General features: G+C 41.1%; 1 protein-coding gene across 1 annotated transcript in view; it reads left to right on the forward strand.

Annotated features, from left to right (window-relative positions):
• The window catches only part of FBN1 (fibrillin 1), a 225,136-nt gene that overhangs the window by 144,672 nt on the left and 68,229 nt on the right, over positions 1-12,235 (forward strand). Inside the window, exons 23-31 of the mRNA XM_008705933.2 lie at positions 1,311-1,436; positions 3,529-3,756; positions 5,422-5,547; positions 5,666-5,794; positions 6,562-6,687; positions 6,785-6,910; positions 8,094-8,216; positions 9,307-9,432; positions 11,383-11,508. Of these exons, the coding sequence (XP_008704155.2) occupies positions 1,311-1,436; positions 3,529-3,756; positions 5,422-5,547; positions 5,666-5,794; positions 6,562-6,687; positions 6,785-6,910; positions 8,094-8,216; positions 9,307-9,432; positions 11,383-11,508 (1,236 nt within the window). The remainder of the gene's footprint in view (positions 1-1,310; positions 1,437-3,528; positions 3,757-5,421; positions 5,548-5,665; positions 5,795-6,561; positions 6,688-6,784; positions 6,911-8,093; positions 8,217-9,306; positions 9,433-11,382; positions 11,509-12,235) is intronic.

The raw sequence follows: 12,235 nt of genomic DNA on the forward strand, positions 1-12,235 counted from the left end.
AAGTTTTCGATGAGGCTATAAAATTTCCATTTTTTTTTTCTTGGTTTGTCCTGGCTTTTGTTTGTTTGTTTGTTTCATGGTCATGGAGGATTCAGAAGGACATACTCTATTGTCTAGTTTTTGAAAGTCTACACGGATTGTTTCCAGTTTGTTGTGATTCTTTCTCACGGAGTCCCAGATAGACGTAGGTCAGGGTGACTAACACAACCTGACATGACACAGCAGCTGAAAAATTTTAAAAACAGCAATTAGTCCCATATGTGGAATGAAATGAAGTTTTTTTTTCTTTCCTGCTAAAATAAAGAGGAACGCTACAACCCCCACCCAAGCTCTTGCTTTCCAAATGATGACTGAATCCTTTGGCCTTTCTCTGGTCCAGACCCACTGTTAATAACTTATCTGACCTCAGCAGCACATTTTGATGTACAAGTGGCCAGAACAAAAAACCCAAAAAGGTAAATTTCCCCCTCCCCACTTACATCTCTCAGAAGGAAAGATTTCAAATATTTTTTTTCAACATCCCTGGCTTGGAAAGTTATTTTTCTAAATGGAGACACAGTATGCTAATGCTCCCCTTTTTTTGGCATTGGCAAGCACCTTTCTTTGAATTAACTTGATGGTGAATATTTTTCCAAATTAAGTGCGGAGAACATACTACTTTCTATTTAGCAAACCGGGAAGGACTGGTGCGTTTGCGAGTGGGTGGGTGAATGACGAATGAATGAACACGAGCATCTTTTGACTCTCCCTCACTCACACTGGGACCACCAAAGCTCTGGCAAACAGCCCGAGACTCTTGCTGAGGTAGAACTAGTTATATGCTTTCTGGGGACATCTCAGCATTTCTCAGAAGACACTCTTTTAATGGCCCCAGGTTGTTCTCAGTGGGATTTTTTTTTTCTTTAAGCTATTTCTTCTTTGCTACTCTGAAAGGCCAGGTTTCTGTTATTCCCAGACATCTGGTCTCATAAAGCTAACTATGTGTCTCCTGGGAGCCTTACTTGAGATGTCCATAGTATCCAGAGCTGTCCCCAAGAACTCTTACCAACTCCCAACCTCTCTAATTCAAAAATTACTCCTCAAGACCAGTGGAGAAACTCATACCTTTGGGAAACGGTGGACTCAGTCTTGTTGCTATTCCAATTTCCCAGAAATTCTACACGAGCTATTTGGAAGCAAACTGGTTTTATGAACTTATTTGGTTCAAAATGGCCTTTTCTGTTGTGAGAATAATTGTGACTCCATGAATGGAATAAAGTAGAATGATGTTACACAGATATTTTAACTTCCTGGTTTTTTTCTCTTCATAGATATAAATGAGTGTGAAGTATTCCCAGGAGTATGCAAAAACGGCTTATGTGTGAACTCTAAAGGATCGTTTAAATGTCAGTGTCCCAGTGGGATGACTTTGGATGCCACAGGGAGGATCTGCCTAGGTAATCCTGAGCTCATTACTTTTCTAATGGTCATCTCTTAAAGATTATCAAAAACTCAGTTAGTAAGATGAAGCTGAATATTTGGTTCCAAGTACAGTTATACATATCCCAAATTCAGCATTTCCATTAGGACCCATAATAGTTTCCTTGACAAATAGCCTTCCTCACTCAAATTCTTCATTTATTCTTTATAAAAAGAGTAGAGAACATGTTAGTGAAGAGAAACATTAGTTCCTTATTGATGTGTAAGTACTCCTTAAATCATTACTATCACAATCATTATTCTAGAACTCTTAAATCTTCCTCCGTATGCCACCCACTATAGGATACAAGGTGAATGGTGGGGAGAACAATTTTGCTTGATTAGAAACTGCAGCCCATGCCTGCTAGGCATGTCCTGCCATTGGCCAAATGGACAGGTCCTTGCAGGAAACCCTAGTGGGTGTGAGCGAAGAATGCCACATTCCTGAATAGTGAACCTAAAGGAGCCCAGGGCCACTGTTACTTCTAATCATGGTGGGATTCTCCATGCCAACTGTGAGAGCCCAAGTGGCATTGATAGGAAAGAGACCGGACCCTGAGTTCTCAGAAAGCTGCCTTGTGGGCTCTTACTGGCAGCAGGTTGGAGATCCCACAGTCATGTGTGTGGCATCTGGCAGACATAGTCTGACCCTGCTTCTGTGGCTTCTCACTGCCGGGAATATGTACCTTGGATCACTTGTTTCTGAGTCCATGGCTCCGAAAATGTACTTTGTGTATCTGAAACCATATTTCTCTGAAGATTATCCTTAGTGAAGGGTAGGTGGTTAAAAGAGTAGTATGAGGTTAAGGGATTTGGATAATTTATGAATTAGAACTAACAAACCTTAAATATAGAACTTTATGGTTTATAATGTAAGCAATATGGAGTAGAAAAGCTGGAATCCAGAGGGGAGAGTCTTTTTGTAACCACGGATGTCAGTTAATCTCATTTTGAGTCTGCTTTTTTTGTTTAGGAGGAATCGGCATTTAATGAGAACCTTCTTCCAGGTTCTTCAGTTGAAAGATGCTTCAGTGTTTAATTTGGAAACCATTTTAAAAGTATCCATCCATCTCATTAGAGGCAACCTGAATGTAAAGTTGCCCAGGAAGCTTCAGAAGCTTTCTAACATTAAAGGAAGATCAGGCACGTAGGTGAATGGTCAATGACCACTTTGTGAAGGAGAGAGAGGGGGAAGATAATGGCTTAGGTTTTAATTACACTTTACAGTTCCCAGACACGGAATCTCATCTGAGCTTCACGGTAGCCCCTCAGAGATGGGCGCAACATCTCTTTATGGATGTAGAAATTCAGGGTCAGGGTTAATAATTTGTTTCAAATAAGCAACTTCTTAGTTGCAGAACAGGACTAAGTTCCAGGTCTTTTGACATCTGGCATATCACTTCTTCTACTCTTCCTCATGATTCCACGAATTTGGCGTTGGGGTTAGATGTGTCCCCACGTGTACCCAGAAGAATGTACACATAAGCACATGTAGAAGTGAAAGAAATACTTGAGAAGCAGAGCAAATGGCTTTTCTTTGCTGTTTTTCCTCTTCAGTCTCAAATAGGGCATTCTTCATTTTGGAACTTAACATTGTACCTCTCCAAAAATGAAGTGGATGTGAGGAAAAAGTGCTGAAGCTAGCTTAGATGTTCTCCAATGAGAAAGAGTAGGTTTCCTTTTAGCTAGAGAGGAGGTCAAGGCATGATGGAGTGCATGTATTGATAGTAAGCTTGCCTGTACAGGGAGAAAACGTCTCCCCAAAGAGCACTGCGGGATTTCTCCGAATACCGTTCTTTATGTAGAATTATCAGAAAATGCCTAAAATTGAAAGTTTCCAGAAATAGGAGGTGCAAATAAATAGGAGCTGCCAAAGAAAAGAAAGCCTTTTATTAGGTGGGAATACTCATCAGAAAGCCTGGACTCCTTTTGAGGAAAATAATTAATTCCAGCCAATAAGTACATAGCAAATTATTGTGGACATTGTATTTTGCCTAACCCGGCTGGTCGGCAGTTTGGGGCAGTGGAAGGAGGTAGCTCTCCTCAGCCTCTCTGTGTTCCGTCTGGCAGATATCCGCCTGGAAACCTGCTTCCTGAGGTACGAGGACGAGGAATGTACTCTGCCTGTTGCTGGCCGCCACCGCATGGACGCCTGTTGCTGCTCCGTTGGGGCCGCCTGGGGGACTGAGGAATGCGAGGAGTGTCCTGTGAGAAACACGCCCGAGTACGATGAGCTCTGTCCCAGAGGGCCCGGATTTGCCACCAAAGAAATTACAAATGGAAAACCTTTCTTCAAAGGTACCATGGTTTCAGTGGCTGAGGCTCTTCTTTTTAGACCCCAGTAGGATGTTCTGCTAACAGGAGAATTACAGCGAATATCATCAGCGAGCCATCCCTTGGTCATCTCCGCAGACGGGCTTCACTTTCTGAGTCACAGACAGCGGATGTTCCCTCTAGAACGGGTTTCTTTTTCCCACCTTTCAAGACTTCCTGAGGCCAGTTGCCTCTCCCATTAGCCCCTTGCTAAGTGTTTTAAAGTAGATTTTAATACTGCCCTAAGCCAGATATCAACAAAAAGGACATCTTCTTGGGGAATTTTTATTCTGTCTGCTGAAGCTGTAGGGTTTGCCCTCCTCTCTGCTGGTTTAATCCAGGTCACTGCAGCTCGCCTGAGTGTACCATAGTGGAGGGAATGGCATGACAAACCCAGTTGGCAGAGCCTCTTTGTCCAAAAACAGTGAAAGTCATTCTGATGGCAAGCACATTCCAGTGACTTCTGATATTTCAAACATTATTTCAGTTTATTATGCTATCATCTAAAATTCATGTAAAAAATGAGAAGTTGCAGATTTAATCTAATTCCAAAATTGATTTAACTTTTTATGCACAAGGTACGGAACTTGTTTACTTTAGCATATGGAAAAATCATGACTGGTTTCTGAGAATTCCAGTTTTTCAGAGAGGCCCAGCTTACGTTCCTGGTATAGATTTTTGTCTTCATTGCCCATTGTGTCTGGGCCTGGTTATTATACTTCATAACCAAATCAACTTACAAGAATGGGAAATGAGTATATAAATAGTGCTTAATTATCCTTATATAAAGTCCAAGAAGCCCCAGGAATTAAAATTCTGTCTAGAGAGACAGTTTCTAGATGACCTTCTTATAAATGTCTCTTAAGTAAATTCAAAGGAATGTGAATGATTTGCTTCCAAAGGCTGTGGCGATCCATTGCCACAGAACTTGTTCTTGAGATTTAATCTGCTACTTCTGTCTTTCATGACTCTTTGTAGCAATGATCTTGTATTTCTTGAGCTTTAGGTCTTGCTTTGGAAAGGCCCCTGAAAGGAGATCACCCATTACATTTTGCAGTCTCCTAGTGTACAAGAAACTCTTTAAATTATATTAATGAAAACTTAATATTAATTGAGAAAATATTTTAAAATTGTATACATATTTGAGAAAATATTTTAAATAGTATGCATTTATTTACAAATCATTTACATTTTAAATGACATCCTTTTTGAGGTTCTTATATTTCAGGTGCATTGAAAAGCGTAGAGGAGTATCTCATTCCACTGTACTCTCAATTGGTTGCTGTGGGGCAATATATTCCAATCATCTTCTGTGTGCTTTAAGTATAGAGTCTAATGGTTTAGAATATTTGTTCACTCATTCAAGCAAATACTGAAGTGCTTGGTATGCATCAGGCAGGGTGCTGGGCTCTAGAAATCCAAGTAAACACACCCTTTATTTCCCTAATAATGCTTTCTAAAATGTAGAGGCTTAAAAGACTAGAAATGTTTACAAAGTCACAGTTTTCATGGATCATTACACATTCTTTAAAATGCATTTTCCCCAGACCTTTATTCAAGACCCTCCAGCCTCCTGGGTTTAAAATAGAGGCACTGAGAACTCCTTACAGGATGCTCAGGAACTTTCTGCACATTTTCTTTTTCTTGAAGATATCAACGAGTGCAAGATGATCCCCAGCCTCTGCACCCATGGCAAGTGCAGAAACACCATTGGCAGCTTTAAGTGCAGGTGTGACAGTGGCTTTGCTCTTGACTCTGAAGAAAGGAACTGCACAGGTCAGTGACGGGCTCCCCGTTGCGGGGCACCCTGTGGAACTCTTCCCCTTTCCCACATTGCCACAAGAATGAAAGCTGTCCTGTTACTCACGCGCTGCCGCTTACTGCTTGCACTCAGACATCGACGAATGCCGAATCTCTCCTGACCTCTGCGGCCGTGGCCAGTGTGTGAACACCCCTGGGGACTTTGAATGCAAGTGTGACGAAGGCTACGAAAGCGGATTCATGATGATGAAGAACTGCATGGGTAAGAGTGTGACCATCTGGTCCGCAAGGGCAAAAAGGGATTCCCCGAAGCTGTGATGACTCAGAGCCTCCCTCCCAGGCCCCCCGTGCTCCTCAGTGCAGGGGTCTCCTGACCAGCATGTCTGGAATCAGTCTGTGGCAGAGGGAGATGACATGCAGGAAGCATGAGGGCTTTCTTGCTGTGGGTTGGCAGTGGCCTAGGACACCAGTTATTGGGTCCCAGAGAAGTGAGTTTAACACCTGGAAGAGACACCCCAGGGAAGAGAAACAGTTCAAACATTAGCAGTGTTAGAGGTCACATTATTATAGTGTTTCTGTCCAACATTTCTAGAAAAAGAGATTGATTAAGCTGGCTGCATTAGATCAGGTTCCCTAGAAAGAAGCCCGAGATGGGGATTTTTTTAAGGAAGAAGCTGTAACGAAGTAAGGAAAGTAACTTAGGGCGGGGGAAGAGGCCTCTTAGCCTTAACCCAATCGCACAGGAGATCCTGGAATGTTCATGGTATCAAAGAGCTATCCCGCCTTCACGCCAGACCAGATCGTATACTCCCTTGTCAGCCATGGGCAGCCCCCAACATTTGAGGGGGATGTAATTCTTCCCTCTCGGGCATTTCTGAGTAAGGTGGACAGCCGTTCTCCAAGAAGGGAGCTTGTGAGCCCCGAGCAGCCAGGACTCCCAGCAACTAGGGGCACTGAGGCGTGCACTGGCTTGGGGTCCTGGGCAGGACACCACCACCGTCTTCCACATGAGTTGTCACCATTTTGCAGATATCGATGAGTGTCAGAGAGATCCTCTCCTATGCCGGGGAGGCGTCTGCCTAAACACCGAGGGAAGTTTCCGCTGCGAATGTCCTCCTGGGCATCAACTGTCCCCCAACATCTCAGCATGTATAGGTAAGGAGGAAGACTTTCAGACGTTGTTCTGCCCACGTCTCTGCCATAGTCAGAAGAGCCTCTGGCTGGCTGTTTACTATTTTTATTTTCCAAACAGACATCAACGAGTGTGAACTGAGTGCGAACCTCTGCCCCAATGGCCGTTGTGTGAACCTCATAGGGAAGTATCAGTGCGCCTGCAACCCCGGCTATCATTCAACCCCCGACAGGCTGTTTTGCGTGGGTAAGTGCTCTCTTTTCTTTTATATTTTCTTTCATTTAGTCTCTTTCTAAAAACACTCCCAACAATGTTCTCTGAGTTCTGTTTCATCACTGGTTACTTTTCCTTCATCTTCCTTGTTTTCGTGTAAGTAAAATTCTTTTCATAGTGGCTCACGATCTTTGGATCTCACCTCCCTTGTCTGTTTAAAGAACCATATAAATGAAGGATCTGAAAGGTTTTAGCTCTAACAAGTCTGATTAGAGCCATGCTGCTTGGAAGAGTGAACAGTAGCACAGGCTTTGTTTATGCACGTGCATAACCAGGCAAATCAGCAAGTGAGTGCTAACCACCTGCAATTAATGAAGCGTGGATTCGGTGAGAAAGACAAAAAACAGCGGGTACGGTATCTGCCCTTAGGTGGCTTGATCCGCTAGGAGATTTCAAAGAATAATTATTGGCAAGAAGACCATGTTCTGTTCATACCTTACACTGAAATGGAGGCCAGGTCTGGCACTCCTTAAAGATGGGGTTTTGTGGGACAAGCATTTTGCTTTGTGGCTGGCCCTCTGTAGGTTTAGGCATGCTGGGAAGAGTGGCACAGAAAGCCCTCTGGGTTTATTGTGCCCAAACTCAAAGTGAAACTTTGTAAAAACTGCCAGTTTTTGCCTGGTTTGGGGTGTACATCATGTGGAACTGCCAAGTCTTACATGGTTTCCACCCAAAGCCATAAATCAGCCCAAATTTTTCTGAAACATGGCCCAGGACAACTCAGAATTCCAACTCAGGTTCTTGAAAAGGATTGGAACCTCAGCCAATCACACTGAATGTCAAGTTTATAACTGAATATGGGACCCAGAGAATTTCGTCCACGTGCTCATTATCGTAACTGGGATTGTTCCTTTAGCCCTAATATTTCTCCTACCTGGCATGGGGCACCCCGTGTATCGTGTAACTCATTGTTAGTTTAACTTCCAGGCTGCAACATAAGCATTGTGAAGGTAGGGATAGGGTCTGTCTCATTCACGATTAGATTCTTATCTCTAGCACCCAGTAGGTTTGTACTTTATATTCGTTGAAGGAATAGAATGATGCAATGACTTCCATTTGCCCGAGGATGTTTTTGTTTTGTTTTACTTTGGAAACTTTAAACCGGTGCTATGATCATAGACACAAAGAAAGGTGATTTTCTTTTTCTTTTTCTTAGACATCGACGAATGCAACATAATGAACGGTGGTTGTGAGACCTTCTGTACAAACTCTGAAGGCAGCTATGAGTGTAGTTGTCAGCCAGGATTTGCACTAATGCCCGACCAGAGGTCATGCACCGGTGAGTAGGTGAAATTCTTAATGACGGGTCCACACCTAGAGCAGTTCAGGGCCCAGACTTTGTAGTCAGACCGTCCTGAGTTCAAATTTTGTTTTGTTACACATTTTAGCTGTGCGTCCTTGATAAAGATCCTAAGCATCAGATTCCTCGTCTATAAGACGGGATTCAGATTGCCTGTGTGGGAGAATGCATATAGCACTTTGCACAGTTCCTGGTGCATGGAGTATAAGATATAGTCTTGAAGAATCTGAGCTTTTGGCTCACTTCAGGGCTGCTCTTGACCAGCAGCATCACCCAAGAATGTGTTAGAAATGCAAAATCTTGGGCCCCACCCAGACCTACTGAATCAGAAACTTCTGGGGATAGATCCCAATAATCTATTTTCACAAGTTCTCCAAGTGATTCGGATATGTGCCAAAACTTGAGAACTGCTGCTCTAATTCACACTTCCTGTTGTGTCATCTTGGGCTGGAAGAGCCATGTCTCTAGCGAGAGACAAGAAAGGAGGTGGGTGAAACAGGTTTTCATTTTGGGTTTCGGTTAAGAAGAGAACTTGGGTTTAGGGATCAAAATTACTTTATCAGATCTAGAAAAATGTCCCCCCAAAACCTTAGATATAAATTTGACTATAAAAGTCAAATGTTGAAAATAATATAAATGTTTTTCTTAAAAGTGCATCTAGGTGGATATGCTTATTTTAATAAGCAAGTTTCACCTTTACAATATCAGTAAACCAGAGGATGATCGACCTTAGGCATTTAAATTTGACAATGAGAAAAATAAAATAAAATTCACAATCACTGTTAAACGATAAAATCATGTCAGGGATAAAATTGCTAATTAAATAATGGATTTCTAAGACGATGTGGAGCTTGACCCTGAACAGTATGTTCTAGTTCTTGAAAATGGTTCTCTGCTTTTTTTACCCAGGATAAATTGATGGGATAATTTAAAGCTTCATTTGGATTTGAGAGCTAATTCTCTTATGCAAATAGGCTGAGTTTATTTGACCTGAGTCAGTTGACTTTTTCGCCACCTAGTAATAGATCTACTATTAACAACATGCTATTGTTGGTTTTCTTCTCTGCAGACATTGATGAGTGTGAAGATAACCCCAATATCTGTGATGGCGGTCAGTGTACAAACATACCCGGGGAGTACAGGTGCTTGTGTTATGATGGATTCATGGCGTCTGAAGACATGAAGACTTGTGTAGGTAAGCAAAGAACACAGAATTTCCCATTTTGTCTGGTTATTCACAAGCACTGCTAAATTACACAAACATGGGTTTGGGAAGTTGATAAATGGATCCTATGGGAAAAGTAAGGATATTTAGGGGCATCTTACTAATATTCCAAAGCCAGCATTCCAGAGAGCAACTTTCTTGCGACTGCGAGATGATGTTCTTGTCAGATACGTTATGTGGACCGAGCTGACCATTGGTCAACCCACATGGACATTTGTTTTATGTCTGTGCGTTATTTCTGTCCACTTAGCCCTTCTGTGGCTAGAATTTAGGCCTTTTAAGTATTTTATTAAAGGCAAACAAAATTTATTTCTGACCAGAATGCAGTAGACTCTAGAATGATTGCATTGACGTACTCTATTGCTATGTCTTCACATCTGTTGTACTTTTCTCCCGCAATATCTAATCCCATTCAGTATCTTTGTAATCTAAGATGTTGTAATTTCATCTCTAAAAATTTGATTTGGGTCATTTTTCACATCTTCCCTGTCTCTACTTGATAGGTCCACTCATCCTCTAGCTTTTTGAGCCTATGAAATAGAGTTATAATAACTGCTTTAATGTCCTTGTTTACTAATTCCATCATCTGTGTCAGTTCTGAGTCATTTCAGTAAATTGACTTTCTTCCTCATTACGGGTCATATTTTCCTGCCTCATTGAATGCCTGGTAATTTTTGATTGGATGCTGGCATCCATGATAAATTTTGACTTACTAGTTGCTAGATATTTTTGTATCCCTAGAAATATTCTTGGGCTTTATTCTGGAACCCAGATAAGTTATTTGGAAACAGATGGGTCCTTTTAAAGTCTTGCTTTTATGCTTTTAAGCAGCGGTTACTCTGAGGCTTATTTTGTGCCATGACTGAGGCAAGACCCTTCTGAATTATGAGATTTTCCAGTCTGACCAGTAGGAACAGGTACAATTGCAGGCCTTCTGTGAGCTCTGATGATTGTTCCCTCTAATTCTTTTGGGTGGCACTTCCCCTAGCCTTGAGTAGTTTCTTTACATGATTGCATTGATCTTTCTAAGATCTGAACATGTGACAGGGACCCTTTGCAGGTCCCCAGAGCTCTCTCTCTATGCAGCTTTCTTCTGTCCTTTACTCTGCCCTGTGAACTCTGGCTACCTTGGGCTTCCAGGACTTCCAGCATTTTCCCCTCAACTCTGGGACTACCCAACTATACCTGCTGTCCTCTCCCCTATGTCATGGCCTTAAAACTATCCCTACACCGTAATCTGGGACATTCATTGAACTCTCCTAGCTTGTTTTCTTTCTGTCAGGCATCACTATCTTCTGTTGCCTCTGTGGTCCTTTTGCTGGTGTTTCACATGGGAAAATAAATTCCATCTCTATTACTCCATCTTGGCCAGAAACAAGAGTCTAGAATTGAAAATATTTAAATCCTGTCACATTTTTATCTTCAGGAAACCTTTACCGAATATTTTTGAAGTCCTATAAATTAAAGTGCATGTCGTAAAAAGTAGATAATTTTTAATTTGGGAAAGAAGTGGAGTTTGTAACTATCTGCATGAAGACTATTAGTTCATCTATTCTTTTAAATATTGGAAACTAAAATGTTGGCAGTTGCAGACTGAATTAAAATTTTTATCTTGCAACAGAATATGTTGCTTTAAAAGGTTTTCTAGACTGTCACATAAACAGGCTCTAAAAGCACCCTAGAGTCCATCAGTTTATTTGCTTACTTGACCCAGATAAAGAGCCAGCGGCCTGGTTAGCCTGCAGGATAGAAGGCAAGTGTGAATTGAGCTCTGTAAATATGACACTTTTTGGGGGGGGCGGGTGCGAAAGCACTTCACCTTTTCTAATTTATTTGTCATCATTGTTTTATCTCAGGAAAAAAGTTTTCAGTGGTATCGAACAAATAGTTATATGTATTAATAATATCTATATTTTACAGATGTCAATGAATGTGACCTGAATCCGAATATCTGCCTAAGTGGAACCTGTGAAAACACTAAAGGCTCATTTATCTGCCACTGTGATATGGGATATTCAGGCAAAAAAGGAAAAACTGGCTGTACAGGTATGTTTTTTTCAATTTGAACAAAAAACGCTTGATGGCTAAGAGATGACTACCAGAGTAATGCAAGTTTTAAAACTACTAACGTTTTAAGTGCTTTATAAAGCATTTTGTGGACCATTTTTCATTAACTTAGCCTGCCCTGCTTTGAAACATGTCATACTTTAGATCTACGCTCAAGCTTTTTTCTTTACCTGTGAAAAAAGGCATAATGGATGAATTACCACTATAACTAACACCGTAAATATCATATTTTTATGAGGTTTCAACCACATTTTTATATCAGAGTGCTTAACATGCTAATTACTAAACATTCCTATCCCTTTATTAAAGCAAGCCTGCCTTGTCAACATTTCATTTAAGGTTTTATAACTAAGGTTTTAAAGAAACAACCTACAATTCGTATTTTTCATCAATTCCCATCAGTCTTCCAGTTCCTTAAATTAGTGTGCTTTTGATGTATCCAGTTGCTTTAGCCCAAATAATTCCTGGGGATTAGCAAATCTTCTGAGGTGATAATTAAACCATTAGTAATTTTGTTTGCCTAATACCAATAGTCCATAAGAAAATCTTTTCACAATATTTGGAGAAGTTTATTTTATTAAACATCAAATAAAAGAAGTCATTCTGTGTGGATGATATTGTTATTAAGTATTTAGTTGGTGGTTTCAAATTTGAGGCCATGATGGTAAGTATGTGGAATAATATATTACAGTTTCACTATAGTGAC

The sequence above is a fragment of the Ursus maritimus genome, unplaced genomic scaffold, assembly GCF_017311325.1.
Source record: "Ursus maritimus isolate PB19 unplaced genomic scaffold, ASM1731132v1 scaffold_35, whole genome shotgun sequence".
Classification (NCBI taxonomy): domain Eukaryota; kingdom Metazoa; phylum Chordata; class Mammalia; order Carnivora; family Ursidae; genus Ursus; species Ursus maritimus.